Source organism: Tupaia chinensis, unplaced genomic scaffold, assembly GCF_000334495.1.
Source record: "Tupaia chinensis unplaced genomic scaffold, TupChi_1.0 Scaffold000333_1, whole genome shotgun sequence".
Classification (NCBI taxonomy): Eukaryota; Metazoa; Chordata; class Mammalia; order Scandentia; family Tupaiidae; genus Tupaia; species Tupaia belangeri.
This window is the reverse complement of record NW_006159827.1, coordinates 315705-331867: the sequence shown is the minus strand read 5'-3', so window position 1 is coordinate 331867 and position 16163 is coordinate 315705. Positions and strand designations below refer to the sequence as shown.

The following is a 16163-nucleotide window of genomic DNA, read 5'->3' as shown; positions in this document are numbered from 1 at the left end:
GGGGGGGGGGGGAGTGATTTTTCACCTTCTATCTCTCTGTCTCTCTGTGTCTCTCCAGTGAGCATATGTGCCCTAGAACAAAAACATCTCTCTTGGGAATAAAAAAATTTAACTCTGAAAGACAAGCCCTCTGCTAATCATGGAAGTGTCTTAGGCCTGTCCCTGCTCCTCCAAGACCCAAATTCCCACAACAGTGATCACAGGCTGGCAAGCCCAGACCAAATACTGCGCGGAGATCCATTCTGTTTTTCCCTCACGGTGGTGTTTGTAGACACGAGGACATGGCCAGTCATGTCAACAACAGGGAGAAACATTTCCCATGAAGATCTGGATTTCTGGTGTCTTCCAGGGAATCTGCAGGTCTGGCCTCGCAGTCATGTCCACCAAGAAACATCAGACAGATCTGGGTGGCCGCATGGATGCTCTCCAGTTAGCCACAGGCCCCACCGCTCCCTGGTGTCACACCCGGCCTCCTTTTCTCATCTGTATCATTCGTCCAGCCCTGTGGGCACTGCTTTGCTAGCCCCATCTCGTTGAGAAATGAATGAGGAAATGAGCAGTCCCCGGGTGTGGTCCCTGAGTGACAGCAAGAGGCCCTGGGGGCCCGCAGTGCAGAGAGACACTCAACTCCCAGTGAGTCCCCCTGCAGGCACACAAGAGGCCATCCTGGCGTCCCTCTGGCCTCTTACTCTGTCCTGGCATTCAGCCTCCACCTCCGTCCCTAACCCCCTAGCTTTCTCACTTTCATTTACCCTATGTTCCATTGCACCCCCTAAAGACCTTCACTGTCAGGAAGATTTTCTTTACCCACCCCAACGCTTCCTTTTTTTTTTCTTTTTTTTTTGAGAGGTTTTTTTTTTTTTGGAGAGGTTTTTGCTATAAGGCGTGTGCACTCGCCCGAAAGACAGAGACAGAGAGACAGAAAGCGAGAAATCACCACCACCCCCCCCAGGGGGGATGGCCACACCGCACTCCCTTCTCCTCCGTTCTCTTGGGATCTTGGGCATGCACGCACACGTGCCCAGCGTGAGTTTGAAGACGCCAGGTCCAGGACTCTAAACGTGGTTGACTATGTGGGAGTCCAGCGACATAGCCATTACGTCATCTGCTGGTCCCCACCAAAGGATATTCTAAGCTACAGTGACATGGTTGGATTTGAGTGTTCAGAGGTTCCTCTGAAAGGTAACATGTGAAGGATAGCGAGGCTGAGGCCAGAGGCAGGGAGGCCAGTCTGGAGGCTGAGAGGTGCGGAGGCTGCCTAACCCTAGGTCTCCGATTTTCTGTGTAGTCTCTGGCCCTGGGGAGCTGGGTTGTGAGGGAAGGAGGCAAGGCAAACATCCACCATCCCAGCAACCCTGAGGACGGTGTCTTGAGGGTACCCAGGTACAGAGGGTGCACTGTGAGACCGGGAAAGGCAAGGGGAGCAGCCTGCCCCGGTGGAGTGACTCCTGGCGGTGGTAGCTGCAGGGCAGCGGGCCCCTCCTGAGGCCGTCTGTCCGTACTGCTGTCCCCGCAGGGCGGCATGTACATCTTCCAGCTCTTCGACTCCTACGCCGCCAGTGGAATGTGCCTACTCTTCGTGGCCATCTTCGAATGCATCTGCATCGGCTGGGTGTATGGTGAGTAGAGGCCGAGCCATCCACCTGGGGCCCAGAACACCGCTCCTGGGGTCTGGGTGGCTCTGGGTTCCTGTGACCTGTCCCCATCTGGGACGGCTGCTGGGAGATCCTCTTCCTTTGCAGCCCCGAGGAGCTCAGGCACTGTGGTCTCGGCCTGTCCCTGTGCCCCGAGGCTCGGTCTTCCCCTGTGTAAAATGGAGTAGCCACCGTGTCTCCAAACAAGGCATGATGTAGCCAACACAACCCTCGGTGAACGCCTGCCTCCTGCTCCTCCTGTCCCCAAACCAAAAGACTGGTGACAGGGGCTCAGCACAGTGGTGGCCCTCCTGCCCCGAGTGTGGCTTGGGAGCAGCAGCCCTGCCCATGAGCAGCCCAGCCAGGCCCGCCCTCACCTTCGAAACCCTGACTTGCACCAAGGCCAGCTGGCCAGGCCCTCGCACGGCCTCTCCACAGCAATCGTCCTCCTGCCCTTCTCCCAGAACCTCTGGACCTCAGTGCTCAAGGCCAGGAGAGTCCTTCCTGTCCAGGGTGGGCCTGCCCCTTCCTGCTGCCGTAATCTATAACCCCACTCAGAGAGTCTCGATGGTTATTTTATTCAAGAGAGATTTTTGTTAAAGGACCCATGTGCTTGATGGAGAGACATAGAGAAAGTGAGACGTCACTCCCCAGAAGGGATGGTCACACCATAATCCCTCCTTCTCCATTCTCCTCTTGGGATTTGGGGCACACACACACATATGTGCCCAGCATTAGTTTCAAGCCACCAGGTCCGGGACTCGAACCGCAGTTAGCCATGTGGGAGTCCAGCACCTTGACCACTGCGCCACCTGCTGGCCCTAAGACTCAGTAGGTTTTAAGCGGTGAAGAGGCCCTGCCCGATCTCTCCTTCTCAGGCCGGGGAAAGCACACACTCCTCACCTTTCCCCTGAGTCTTGCACAAAAACTTTCTGGAGGCTGTTTGTACCCCCTTTTCCTCCTGGACAGGAAGCAACCGGTTCTATGATAACATCGAAGACATGATTGGCTACCGGCCATTGTCACTCATCAAGTGGTGCTGGAAGGTCGTGACCCCTGGGATCTGCGCGGTAAGGACCCCGCCAGGAGCCAGCTCGGTCACCCATCCACCTTCCTACTCACCCGCCTGGCCAAGGCTGGAACTGAGGCGGCTGCTGTCCCTCAGGGTCCACCTGACACCTCGCAAGCTGGGAGCCACCAGCACCCGCTCTGGGCTTGACCTCAGGCCGCCCCCTGGTTTGCTGTGTGACTGAACAAGCCCCTTCCCTCTCCAGGCCTCGGATTCTGCCATGCACACAAGGCCCTGGGATCTGCCTGGGTGGGGGCTGAGGATGACGTGAGGGAGAATGTTTTGCTTAGTATTTGCAAAGGCAGCAGAGCCAGGGGTGATACTGAGCTCACGCTCTATCCCCGAGACCAGGCCACAGAGCGGCCTTTGTGAATGGATTTTTTCCCCCCCAGAGAGATTTTTCCTATAGGGCATGTGTGCTTGCTGGAGAGACAGGAAGCAAGAAATCAACCCCCCAGGGGTGACGGCCACACCTCAATCCCTTCCCCTCATCCTCCCCTTGGAATTTTGGGTAGGCATTCATTTGCACTTGGTATGAGATTCAAGCCACCAGGTCCAGGACTTGAACCGTGACCGGCCATGTGGGAATCCAGCACCTTAACCACTATGCCACCTGCTGGCCCTGTGAGTGGGCGTTTAATAAAAACAGCTCCATAAGTCCTTCCTGCCCTCCTTGGACCTAAGAGTATCTCAGACCGTCTTCATAGGCCGTTGTGGGTCTGAAAGGAGCTTTGGAACCAGCCCCAGAAGTCGCTAGGAAACGTGGCAATTCCTGACCTACTGGGGCTGAGGAAGGTGCTGCTAGGCGGGGTGGGGAGGGTCACACACCCCAGTGTGGCCCGAGGACCATGGGAGGCCAGGCCCCAGGGCTCCTTGCCTGTGTGTCAGATGCCATCCGTGGGACAGTCCTCGGGGTGGGTCTGCCTCACTGTGGCTCCCCTCACCGAGGCTGGGTACCCTCTCTCCTGCTGGCTCCTGCAGCTCCCAGCCTGGGCCACCGAGGTGCAGCAGGGCGAGGCCGATCCCCAGGACCCCTCCTGGCTCTCTCCACAGGGCATCTTCATCTTCTTCCTGGTCAAGTACAAGCCGCTCAAGTACAACAACACCTACACCTACCCGGCCTGGGGCTACGGCATCGGCTGGCTCATGGCGCTGTCCTCCATGCTCTGCGTCCCCCTCTGGGTCTTCATCAAGTTGTGGAAGACGGAGGGGACGCTGCCTGAGGTGAGCCCGCCCCAGAGGAGGGCGGGGGCTGATGTGGGCTGGAGATGGCTCTACCCTGGGGGTGCCCACCTGCCTTGCCAGGAAGCTGGGGCAAGCACCTGTCTGGCAGGTGTTTGTCATTATGACTGCGCCGGAGGTGTCTCTGTGAGGCCTCAGGGTCGAGCCCATTTCCACGAGCCCGGCCTCAGTTTCCCTGTCTATTAAACCGGTGAGGGCAGCGCCGAACGTGCAGAGGTTACAGGGACTCGGTGAGCTCCTCTGACGAACGCACTGAGACGGGGACTAGGCCCAGGGTGCTCTCACTGTCCCACTCCTGCTGTTCATCTGGACACGTGGGGACACCTATCCTGTGCATTGCTATGCCAGGCTGTCCACCTGCTGTGTCCCCCGTAGTCCGCAGAGGGTGAGAGGCATTGTCCTTTTCAATAACAGGCGGAGAAAGGAAAGCACGCACCTGAGGTCACAGGGCTGCACCGTAGCAGACCAGAGCATTTACACCAGCTCCCTGACGGATGTTTCACACGCCACCAAGTCCGCCCACTTTGGGTGTACAATTCAATCATTTTTAGTGGGACCAGCATTTGGCGTAATGGCTATGTCACTGGACTCCCATGTAGTCAACCGCGGTTCGAGTCCCAGACCTGGTGGCTTAAACTCACACCGGGCGCGTGTGTGTGCGTGCCCAAGATCCTGAGAGGAGAATAGAGGAGAAGGGATTGCGGCGTGGCCATCCCCCCTGGGGGGTGATTTCTCGCTTTCCGTCTCTCTCTTTCTGGCGAGTGCATGCACCCTATAGCAAAAACCTCTCCAAAAAGAAAAAGAAAAAGAAAAAAAAAGAAAAGAAAAGAAAAGGTAAATAAATAAATAAATCATTTTTAGCAGATTTCCATAGTGCAGCCATCAGCTCGAGTCGGCCTCAGGACATTTCTGTGCACTGACATGATCCCTTCTCCCGTGCACAGTGAAGCCCTGTTCCCACTCCCAGACCACGGCTCTCCCGTGGGTTCACCTCTTCTAGGCTTCTCCTACCAGTGGAATCCCCCAGTACGTGGTCTCAGCAGACTGGGTTTCAGCTCAGGCCCAGCGGACTCCACGGCCCTCGCTCTCTGCCCACTCCTTCCCTCTCCCCACTCTTCCCCTCCTGCTGCCACTGGACGGGTTGAGTCTGTTTCTGCTTATTTAGCAAACAGCCGAAGGCTTCCCTGTGCTGGACACCATTCTGAGCAGTTTACAGATACCGAGTCACGTCATCCTCATAGCCATCCTGTGAGGTAGAGATTTTGTCTCTGAGGTGAGGAAACAGAAGCACCGAGAAGGGGAGTAACTCTCCCGAGGGCGCACAGCCTCTGAGCGATAGAGCGGAGACCCTGCAGTCTGTCTTGTTCTCAGAGCTTCACTGCCTCTGCCTCCTCCACTGGACTAGCTGCACCCCACTGTGGGGCGCTGTCTGTTCCAGGGCCACACCCCAAGGTAGGAATTGACCTTTGCCTCCCAGGCCACAGTCAGAGAGAGAGACAGGAGGCGGGCGTGTGCAGAGGCTGGAAGGCAGGTGGCAGCTGAGAGTCAGTGTCACCAGCCCTCCTTTTGCCAGGGACCTAGGCTCCAGAAATGGCAGGGCATTTAGCCAGAAGGGGTGAGCTAAGAGGGAGGGCCCCTTCTCAAGCCTGCTCATGCCCAGACCAAGTCAGCTCCGCTGGGCCCGCAGGGAGTGTAGGTCAAGGGCAGTTGGCTAGTTCTGACCTGGGGCCGGACACATCCAGACAGGAGACGCCCTGGGGCCTTAAAACCTTGACGCTGCAAAGCACCCATGTGGCCTTTTGGTGTTTAGAAACACCTGTGTTTTGGAACCAGCAGATGGCCCATGGTTACATTGTTGGACCCCCACGTAGTCAACCACGGTTTGAGTCCCAGACTCAGTGGCTTAAAAACATAACACTGGGCACGTGTATGTGTGGACTCAAAATCCCGAGAGGAGAGTGGAGGAAAAGGGATAGTGGCATGGCCATCCCCCTGGGGGTTGATTTCTCACTTTCTGACTCTGTCTCTCTAGCAAGTGCACACACCCTATAGCAAAAATCTCTCTAAAAAGAAAAAAAAGAAAGAAAGAAAGAAAGAAAGAAAGAAAGAAAGAAAGAAAGAGAGAGAGAGAGAGAAAGAAAGAAAGAAAGAAGAAAAGAAACACCTGTGTCTTCTGGAAAACCCCCAGAGTTGATCAGGCTGGTGTGGGAGGCAGGGAACGGGTAGCTTATTTTCCTGAGCTCGCATACCTGCCAACCCAGGCAGCAGGGCTTGGTGCAGAGAGGGGCTCTTCGGAGGAGCTCAGACCCAGTTTCTAGGCCTTTCTTACCAAGAGACCCGGCATGCACCTCCCTGAGCCGCAGTTCCCACCAAGGCTCTGGGAACACACCGGATCTGGAGGGAGAGATCTGGAGGGAGAATGGGTCGGTGCCACCTCTCTTTCCTCGGAGAGTCAGTCTGAAATGAACACTTCCTATCAAAGGGCGACGTGTTAGCACAGGGCTAGGTTGACTCATCCGAGCCTTGTGATCACCCCGGAAGGCAGGGGCCCTGACTGCCCCCTTTCACATATGAAGAAGCTGAGGCCCAGAGAGGTTACGTTTCTCACTTGTGTGAAGTCGTGTAGCCGGGACGCTGACAGAGGTGGCTGACTCAGAACCCAGGCACTCCACCCTCTGTGTCGGGAGTCTGGCACGGTGCCTGGCGCACAGGGGAGCCCATCTGCTCGCCCTACCTGGTCAGCGGAGGGCCAGCCTCTTAGGCATGTGGGAAAGAAGATGGATCCTTGAGCATGAGAAAGCAACCACCCAAGGCCGTGCAACCTCTAGGGAAAAGGTTTGCGCCCCAAAGGGCCTCTCAAACCCTGTCCCAGTGCCTTTTCCTGAGGGAGCTTGGGAGGGCAGATAGAGTTGGGGGTGTCACCTCCCTCTCTACCCCCTGCCGCTGCCCCCGTTCTGTCTGAGGGCAGGGGTAGACCGTTGCCGTGGCCTTGGCAGAAGCGGCCATAACTGCTTCGCAGGGAGCCAGAGGCTGTGGCTCTGAGGGGGCCATTGCGATGCTCCTGCTCCGAGTAAGCCCAAGGGGCACATTGCGGTCCCTGGACCTGCCAGCCTTGGCATCCCTGTGGTGGGAAAGGCACCCACTCACCCAGCAGTGCCACATCCGCAGCCCTCGAGGCCCCCTCAGTTTCACCCTCCCAGGCAGGCACCGCCAGCATTTCACAGACGTGGCCAGGTGGCCGACTGCCTGCCACAGCCAGAGATGCGAGCCCCAGCTTCTCGGCCTCCTCCAGGGGCAAGGGACAATGCGTGGGACCTGGTCACCGCTTGGACTCCTGGTTACCTCCTGGTTACCTCTCGTAGTCATGGAGGCCGGGAGAGAGCTCGGCCCTTCCCTGGTTGGCTCCTCAGCCAGCGCCAACAGGAGGACCCTCCACGGTGCCCATTTCCCAGAGGAGGAGACAGCAGGGAGGGCCGTCCCTCACCCGGGACAGAGCGGAGGCCTGGACCTGGGTCTGATGAGCCACCGTGGGGACCGAGGCAGACCCACTCAGACAGCTCTTCTCCTTTCCTACCATCTAGAAACTCCAGAAGCTGACAAGCCCCAGCGCCGACCTGAAAATGCGGGGCAAGCTTGGGGCGGACCCACGGACGGTGACAGTTAATGACTGTGAAGCCAAACTCAAGGCCGACGGGACCATCTCCGCCATCACAGAGAAGGAGACGCATTTCTGAGTGCCCGCCCGCCGGCCGCCTGGGGTCCCCCCTCCCCGCCCTCCTCCCCTGTGTGTGTAAATGAATCCCTGAACACGTACTTCGCCTAATGGTAGGGGCTTGCTCGTTTTGCACAGAATGTATTAACAAGTTAATTTTCCGGGGGCCACCGTCCACTCGGGTTTCAGGTCATGTTCCCCTCCTCGCTCCCTCTCGCCGCGGACATAGCCACCGCGACCCAGATGACGCTGTACAGGGACTAGCAGCCTCCTCTCGTCCTAGGGCGGTTTGAGTCCATGTTTTGTAGGGGTCAAGAAGAAGTGTATAATATTGTCAAACTTTTATACTTGGGTTGCAGGGCAGCTGCGATGTCGTCCTCGTCTGTCAGCCTCTAACCGGCCTTTCCATGTCCCTTCCTCGTCCCCAGCCATGCCCAGACACCCCCCTGCTCTGCGTTCCCTGGGAGAGTTTTTTCTTCAGACCTTCTACCCTTTTGGAGGGACAGCGGGTTTGCAGCAAGGCCGTGGGGCAGAGGAGACCACGTCTCTCCAGACTCAGGGTTCCTGGGTTGTAGGCCTCGCTCTGCCCCTGGCCCCACTAAGTGCCCTTGGGACTCTCTTCTCCTCCCTAGGCCTCAGTTTCTCCAGCTCCCAAATGAGGAGAGGGCTGGACTGGGTGGTCTCTTTGGGATCCCTGGGTGCTGTGGCCTTGGCTTTCTTGGAAGGCTTGCAGGCAGCCACCCCGTCCTCCCTGTCCTCCCTCCCGCCTGTGTGTTCGCACATCAGATTCGCCATGGGAATGACGGGGTGGTGATGTGTACTTTCCCCGGATTCTAATCCTACTCCCTCCGCAAGCAGCCCCGCTCTCTGGACACCGGTGGTCCTCAGCGCTGTGCAGGAGCTCCTCGGTGGCCTCCTCCCTGCTGTCATCGGCTCACACCCTCCGCTCTGCCTCCGTCCGCCACAGGGCTGCCGAGCGTGACTGTGGGGCTGGTTTTCTGGGTCAGGAGCAGCCATCTTTTCTCTGTGCAGCTGGGATTTTGTCAGGACCGCCCTCCAGCCTCCGCGGGGAAAAAGCTACCGTGGGGGCAGGAGCCTGGTTTCACTGTCCGGCCCCTTCTCTGTCCCCCAGCCACCTCTTGCCCTGCTCTCTTCCTGCCTCTCAAGCCACTTCCTGTCCCTTCCTGTCCTGGCAGATCCCTTTGACGAATCTTTTTTCCTGCCCTATACTTGGGAGCTGTGTCACCCACCTCCATCGCCGGGGGGCCGAGCAGTCTCAGCTCTTACTGCAGGGGAGGACCGCCCCCCCACCCACCGCCGGCTCTTCCCTCTGTGCAGCCTGGGGGTGGGGGTGCTGTGTCCCCCGCAGCCCAGCTTCAGATCTCTCGGGCTCATATCTCCACCCCGTTTTAATTGGATTTTACGTCAAGTCTCTGCAGCCTTGGCTCCTGAGCTGTTTAGGGGTAGGGATGGCGCATCCTTTTCCCTCTTTCTTTAGGTTCTCGATGTTAACTGGTGCAAATGTGAGCTTTCTCTGACCCAAGGCTTTAGTCCTGTAGGGGACCCACGTTAGGGGACCATGCGTTCATTCATGGAAAAGTTTCCCAACGTCCAACTTCTCAGCCCCGTTGGGTCTCCATCTGAAGCCCGAGTTGGCCAAGAGGGATGCCCAGTATCTCCCCGGGCAGGTCAGGATGCCAGGTTCTGGGACCCCTTTTGTGCACACAGTCCAGACCTGCCCAGCTGCTTAGGGACAGGCCACCGTCCTCTTCTTGGGAAGCCCAGCGTCTCCCTGCACTGTCTGGCCCAGCGGAGCCAGGAACATTCCGCCTGGGGCCAGCCCTGCACGGGTTCGTCCTCGCTGCTCTCCCGCAGATCCGGGGAGGGAGGCTTCCCGTCACTGCTGCTACCGGTTCGCCACCACCAGCCCTCTCACAGACGGACGCACGGACGCCGTGGTCTGTCGTGACGGACACACACTTCGCATCGTACACGCGGCACTTAATGTTTGCCTCACTTAACACTACTCATGGGGCAGGCGGGGGGGTGGGGGGGCGATGGCCGGTTTGGGGGTTTTGTAATTTCCTACCAGGATCTGGGTAACTTTGGGGGGTGGGAGGGCAGTGTGGGTCCGGGGAACATGCCATTGTGACGACTTTTTTGATATTCCTTAGAAACAATACATCCTTTCTGAGATATTTACGGTGTTATTAAAAAATGAAAAAGGTTGTCCTGTTTTGCACAATGAACGTTTTCATTGGCTATTCAAATGGCGCAAGATTGTCCGCTTAACTCATTTTTTTATTTAAATGAAAGAACGCACAAACAGTCATGGGGTCGTTCCCTGCAGGGTGGTATCCGTTGCGTTTTGCTTCCCGTGTCTTACCCCCTCCGTGATGTGTCTGCAAAACCATCCAGCCTCCATGTTTGGGGGTTGCAATCTCAAGGCGAGATTGCAAATTAGAAACCAGTTTAAAGCAATCATTTCAGGACCCCCCCCCCCCACGTTCCTTTCGTTCGCGTATTCGCCATCTGGGTACTACGTGTTGAGTGCTTTACAAAAGTTATCTCTTGAGTTCTCACAACCACTCTGTTAAATAGACATTTTTCTAGTTCATTTCTGTGTTACTTTGCCCACTTGATGCATAGTGGAAACTGAAGCGCAGAGAAATCCGGCAGTTTCCGCCCACAGTCACACGGCGAGGAAACAGCAGGCCCAGAAGGCGAACTCAGATCTGTCTGATCCCAGAGCCCTCTCTCTTAGTCAGTTCATCATGCCTGACTGTTTCTCATGTCATGAGGCCTAAAAAAGGCAATAGCCATCTCACAGTGGCAAAAAAAGAGCTGCCCCAAAACTCATGCTCCTGTCCGGTTTGCATGAGGCCCGCAAGGCAGGCAGAATAGAGTGAGATAACTTAAGAGTATGCAGCCCTGGGACCAGCAGATGGCTTCAGGGTTCCGTCACTGGACTCCCACGTAGTCAACTATGGTTTGAGTCCCGGACCCGGTGGCTTAAACTCACACCAGGCGCGTGTGCGTGCGTGCCCAAGATCCCGAGAGGAGAATGGAGGAGAAGGGATTGCAACATGGCCATCCCCCTTAGGGGGTGATTTCTCACTTTCTATCTCTCTATCTCTCCGGCAAGCACACATGCCCTGTAGCAAAAATCTCTCTTGAAAAAAAAAAAAGTATGCAACTCTAATTTAAGCTCCAAGATCTGCCTGGGCCAGCCTCAGTTTTCTCATTTCTAAAATGGGGATAGTCGCTTTTGTTTTAAACACAGGGTGCTTATGAAGGTCCTGTGAGTTCTGGGTGTGCATGGTGAAGCTCTGCATTTGCACCAGTGATTAGGAATGAATAATGCCTAAGCGTAGAAAGTGTGTGTAGTATTGCTTAGAACTCAGATAAAAATCTTGGGAACCAGCAATTAGCATAATGGCTATGTCGCTGGACTCCCACGTAGTCGACCGTGGTTCGCATCCCGGACCCAGTGGCTTAAAACTCACGCCAGGCGCGTGTGTGTGCTTGCCCAAGATCCCGAGAGGAGAATGGAGGAGAAGGGATTGCGGTGTGGCCATCCCCCCTGGGGGGTGATTTCTCACTTTCTGTCTCTCTGTCTCTCTCTGGCTGGCTGGCGAGCGCACACGCCCTGTAGCCAAAACCTCTCAAAAAAAAAAAAAAAAAAAAAAAAAAAAGAACTCAGACAAAAATCTCTAAATTCGTGTCTCAGATTTCCAAGCTTCAGACCCACTTGAGACCACAGAGTGTGTTTTATCCTGACAGTAAGATCACCTGCGTGGCATCTGCTCATTCCTGTCCTTCGCCTAAAATCTCTGCTCTTAGACCAGAACCTATCTTGCCCTCTCACCTTTTCTGAGCTGGCACTATCTGCTCACGGGAAAGCCTCCCACTGAGTTTTAGAATTCAGAAAATCTTTGTGAACCACAGAGGATCCCTGAGTGTGTCGTAACTTCACAGAGCTCCAGGAAACGATGCAGTCGCTGTCGCTGCCACCATCTGCCCCTACTGTCGCAAAGTTCATTGAGTTAAGCCGGTTTAGCAGCAAGACAAGACGAGACTGGGTCCCACAAATGTGTGTGTCTCCTTCACTCCCAGGAAACCCAATATGCAGACCTTTGAGCCTCCAGAATCTCTAATGTGAGGAATTAATTTACCTGGTAGACCCTGAAGACTGCTAGTGACCCCTGCTGGACAGGTTTGACTCTGCAGCTTAGCTCTATTAGACATTGCAAACAAGCAGAGAAGGGGAAGGGAGCTTTGCAAATTAAGTCAAGGTCTGCCTTAGGCCAAAAAGTCTTTCCTGTGTAGCGGTGGAGGGAACTGAGCACCAAAGAGCAGACACTTTCTGCTGAAAGCTGCAAACTCTGGAAAACTGAGTCCTTCCGTGCATTGAGCAGGTCTTTACTAAGCACCCCCTATCTTCCACGTTTGGACCTAGGACTAGCAACGTTGATATAAGAGGAACAGTGCCTCCCCTTGTGTGTTCCTATTCTTTCCATCAGAGAAGAGGCGTCCACACCCCTCTGGATAGGGATAAGGGCGTGAAAGACGCCATTCTGCCTTCCTGTTGCCAGCTTTCTTCAGGTGTGAGCCCTGCAGTGTGGCACCGGGCGAGTCTGCCTACTTCTCTGGGCCTCAGCTCAGTCATCTGTAGAATGGTGAAGAAAGGAGCTCAGAGAGGGAACAGAGTCCTCCCAAGATTCCCCTAGCACGCTGGTGTACTTCATCGCATGATTCCTTGCACCATCGCGGGCCATTACAAAGCAGAAGAGCCCTCAGAATGGCACCCCTCACCAGTGGGGAGTCTTTGTTGCTAACTCTGGCAACTTCCCTGTGTCTCACTTTCGAGTGAGGTCCACTGCGTGCGTGACACTGGGAGGAGTGACCCATCTACCACTCCAGAGCTCTCAGGCTAGCCAAAATGTCAGAACTACTTCCTGAGGAACTGTGGGGCCGAACATGCTCGGGACCAAGTGCTCAGGAAGTACCAAGGGTAGGAATAAGAAGCATCTACTGAGAGCGTACTACAATGTGGGCACTGTGTCTGCAGTACCTCAACAGGACCTCAGCAGGTACCAGAGGTAAGCGTTGTTATCCCATTTTTCACATGAGGCAATTAAAGTTGAGAACAAAATGATTTTTCCCAGAGGGATACCAGATATACCCCGTAACAAGTGAAGAAGGGCTCGGATCAAGGGGTGCTAGGCCTACACTTGATCTTAGCCGAAAGAAGTGATGAAGTTGCTGGGTCAAAACAGAATCCACGGATGCAATCGCTCAACCAAGGGTGTGAGACTTGACCCGCACCCAGAGGGATGGGGTATTTAGTCAGGGAAGGGCCCTTGAGACAAGGGGACAGCCTGAGCAATGGCAGAAACAAGAAGCTGTCTTTGGGGGAGCAGGGTCGAAACCAGTGTTCTCCCCATCCCTGATCACCTGCTGTGAGGCTGAAGTGGCCTCTCCCCAACCTCTGACAGAGCCGGGGGATCAGATGACGTCTGTACCCCATTAGGGATGGACTCCTGATACAGATCTCTCTACGGGCCAGGGGCTTCAACGAGTAAGCACCTGGCTTGTTCCAGAGTGGGGGGTCATGAGAAAAGGAAGGAATAGGCATTGAAGAACGGGACCCCCACTGAGCCCTTTCCTTTGTGCGACCTTGACCTCAGCTCCCACATGGTTCACATTCTACCAGCGTGGGAACAGGGTGAGAGGGAGAGTCAGCTACCGAAGCTCACAGGGCTGTGGTAGCAAACCCAGGTGTCTCAGGCTCGAAGGTCCGTGCACTTTCCACACACCACCTGTAGTTTTTAGAGTTCTCCAGAGAAACAAAGTCAACAGAACATGGGCATCGATACACAGAAACAGATTCATCATGAGGGATGGACTCACGTGATTTCAGAAGCTGAGAAGTCCCACAGTCTGCCACCGGCTGGAGCTGCAGACCCAGGAAAGCCAGTGTTGCGGTTCCAGCCCAGGTATGAAGGCCTGAGAACCAGGAGCTCCATTGTCCAAGGGCAGGAGAAGATGGCTGTCTCAGCTCAAGCAGAGAGAGTGACTTTACTCTTCCTCCATCCTTCTGTTTTCTTCGCCGTCTGTGGATCCAACGATGCTTGCCCATATTGGAGAGGGAAGATCTTTTTTTTTCAGTCTTCTGATTCAAATGCTATTCTCCTCCAGAACACCTTCATGGGCACTCACAGAAAACAAAATAAAACAAAAACGTATCAGCTATCTGGGCATTCCTTAGCCTAGTCAAGTTGCCACATAAAAAGAACCATCATACCACCTTTGGGAGCCACCAAGTACCACCACAGGCAGCAGCATCGATGGCCGTGGAGAAACTATGATGATAGTGGGCATCCTGTGGAGAAGGCCTGAGGGTTTTGGGGGGTCTGGAAATGCCTTAGGCACCTCTTGAAGCCTCCATAATGTCCCAGAAATTAGAGGAGGTTGCTGGGGTTCACTGAAAGAGAAAGGGGGATGTTGGGTGACAGTGAGAGGCATTGAGGGTGGAAGGGACCACCTGGGTCCCTGAAGACTATAAAGACATGTTGACAAGGGTGTCCCAGGAATCCAGCATAATTACATGGAGCCATCCACCAGCAATGGAGCCACTGGGAATAAAGAGAGTTTGAGAGTGACCGGAGGGTATGGGAGTTAAGGAGGCTACTGAGAAAGGGTAGGGTCATCAGAGAGCATTTAAGGGCCATTCAAGGGGCCAGCAGGTGGTGTATTGGTTACAGCACTGGAGTCCCACAAGACGGACTGTGGTTTGAGTCCTGGACCCGGCATCTTGAAAATCATGCTTGGATGTGTGTGCCCAAAATCCCAGGAGGAGAATGGAGGAGAAGGAATTGCTCTGACCATTCGCCCCGAAGGGTGATTTCTCACTGTCTCTGTTTCTCTGCAGTGAGCACATGTAGCCTATGGCAAAAACCTTAAAAACAGGGGGAGGGTGTGGTCATTCAAGGGCCATTAAAGGTTGTAAAAACATCTGGGACTTATCAGCAGATGGCATAATGGCTAAGTCGCTGGACTCCCATGTAGTCAACTGCAGTTTGAGTCCCGGACCCGGTGGCTTAAAACTCACGCCGGGCGCGTGTGCGTGCGTGCCCAAGATCCCGAGAGGAGAATGGAGGAGAAGGGATTGTGGCGTGGCCATCCCCCCAGGGGGTGATTTCTCGCTTTCTGTCTCTCTATCTCTCTGGCAAGCGTGTGCACCCTATAGCAAAAACTTCTAAAAAAAAAAAAAAGGAAAACCAAAAAACATCAGGGACCCAGGTCATTACAGGGAGGCATTGCAGTCATTCAGAGGCCTGGGGGCACTTGGGGTTACCTGATGGGAGCCCTGACTCTAAGAGCACCTCTCAGGATGCAGCACTGAGGAGAGGGGAGAGGAGGGCTCAGAAACGCTCTCAGGGGCAGGGGACAGAGGAGGTGGAGCAGGAGTTAGTGTGAATAAAGAGGGCTGAAGCCTGACTGGCAGTGGGAGCAAGGCCAGGCAGAACTGGGAGCCACACAGGGGGCAGAACTGGGAGCCACACAGGGAGTGGCGGGTTGGAGCTGGGCCGAGGACTCCATGACCTTGGCCTCCCCGTGCTGGGCAGGCCAGACTCCTCTGGAGATCCACAGCCCTTCCATTTCCACCTGGGTCTGGCGGACATGTGGCTTTCCTTACTCTCCCGGTGTTTCCTTTGCCTTTGTTTTAACTGTCTCCCTCGAGTAGGTATCAGCTATCTGGGCATTCCTTAGCCTAATCAAGTTGCCACATAAAAAGAACCATCATACCACCTTTGGGAGCCACCAAGTACCACCACAGGCAGCAGCATCGATGGCCGTGGAGAAACTATGATGATGGTGGGCATCCTGTGGAGAAGGCCTGAGGGTTTTGGGGGGTCTGGAAATGCCTTAGGCACCTCTTGAAGCCTCCATAATGTCCCAGAAATTAGAGGAGGTTGCTGGGGTTCACTGAAAGAGAAAGGGGGATGTTGGGTGACAGTGAGAGGCATTGAGGGTGGAAGGGACCACCTGGGTCCCTGAAGACTATAAAGACATGTTGACAAGGGTGTCCCAGGAATCCAGCATAATTACATGGAGCCATCCACCAGCAATGGAGCCACTGGGAATAAAGAGAGTTTGAGAGTGACCGGAGGGTATGGGAGTTAAGGAGGCTACTGAGAAAGGGTAGGGTCATCAGAGAGCATTTAAGGGCCATTCAAGGGGCCAGCAGGTGGTGTATTGGTTACAGCACTGGAGTCCCACAAGACGGACTGTGGTTTGAGTCCTGGACCCGGCATCTTGAAAATCATGCTTGGATGTGTGTGCCCAAAATCCCAGGAGGAGAATGGAGGAGAAGGAATTGCTCTGACCATTCGCCCCGAAGGGTGATTTCTCACTGTCTCTGTTTCTCTGCAGTGAGCACATGTAGCCTATGGCAAAAACCTTAAAAACAGGGGGAGGGTGTGGTCATTCAAGGGCCATT

The 16163-nt window shown here is 55.1% G+C and overlaps 1 protein-coding gene across 1 annotated transcript in view; it reads left to right on the top strand.

Moving 5' to 3' along the window:
- Positions 1–8956, top strand: part of SLC6A11 (solute carrier family 6 member 11) — a gene marked incomplete at its 5' end in the record, with an annotated part of 170682 nt that extends 161726 nt beyond the window's left edge. Inside the window, 4 exon segments of the mRNA XM_014589129.1 lie at positions 1517–1619; positions 2604–2704; positions 3757–3927; positions 7527–8956. Of these exon segments, the coding sequence (XP_014444615.1) occupies positions 1517–1619; positions 2604–2704; positions 3757–3927; positions 7527–7679 (528 nt within the window).
- Positions 8957–16163: the final 7207 nt, after the last annotated feature.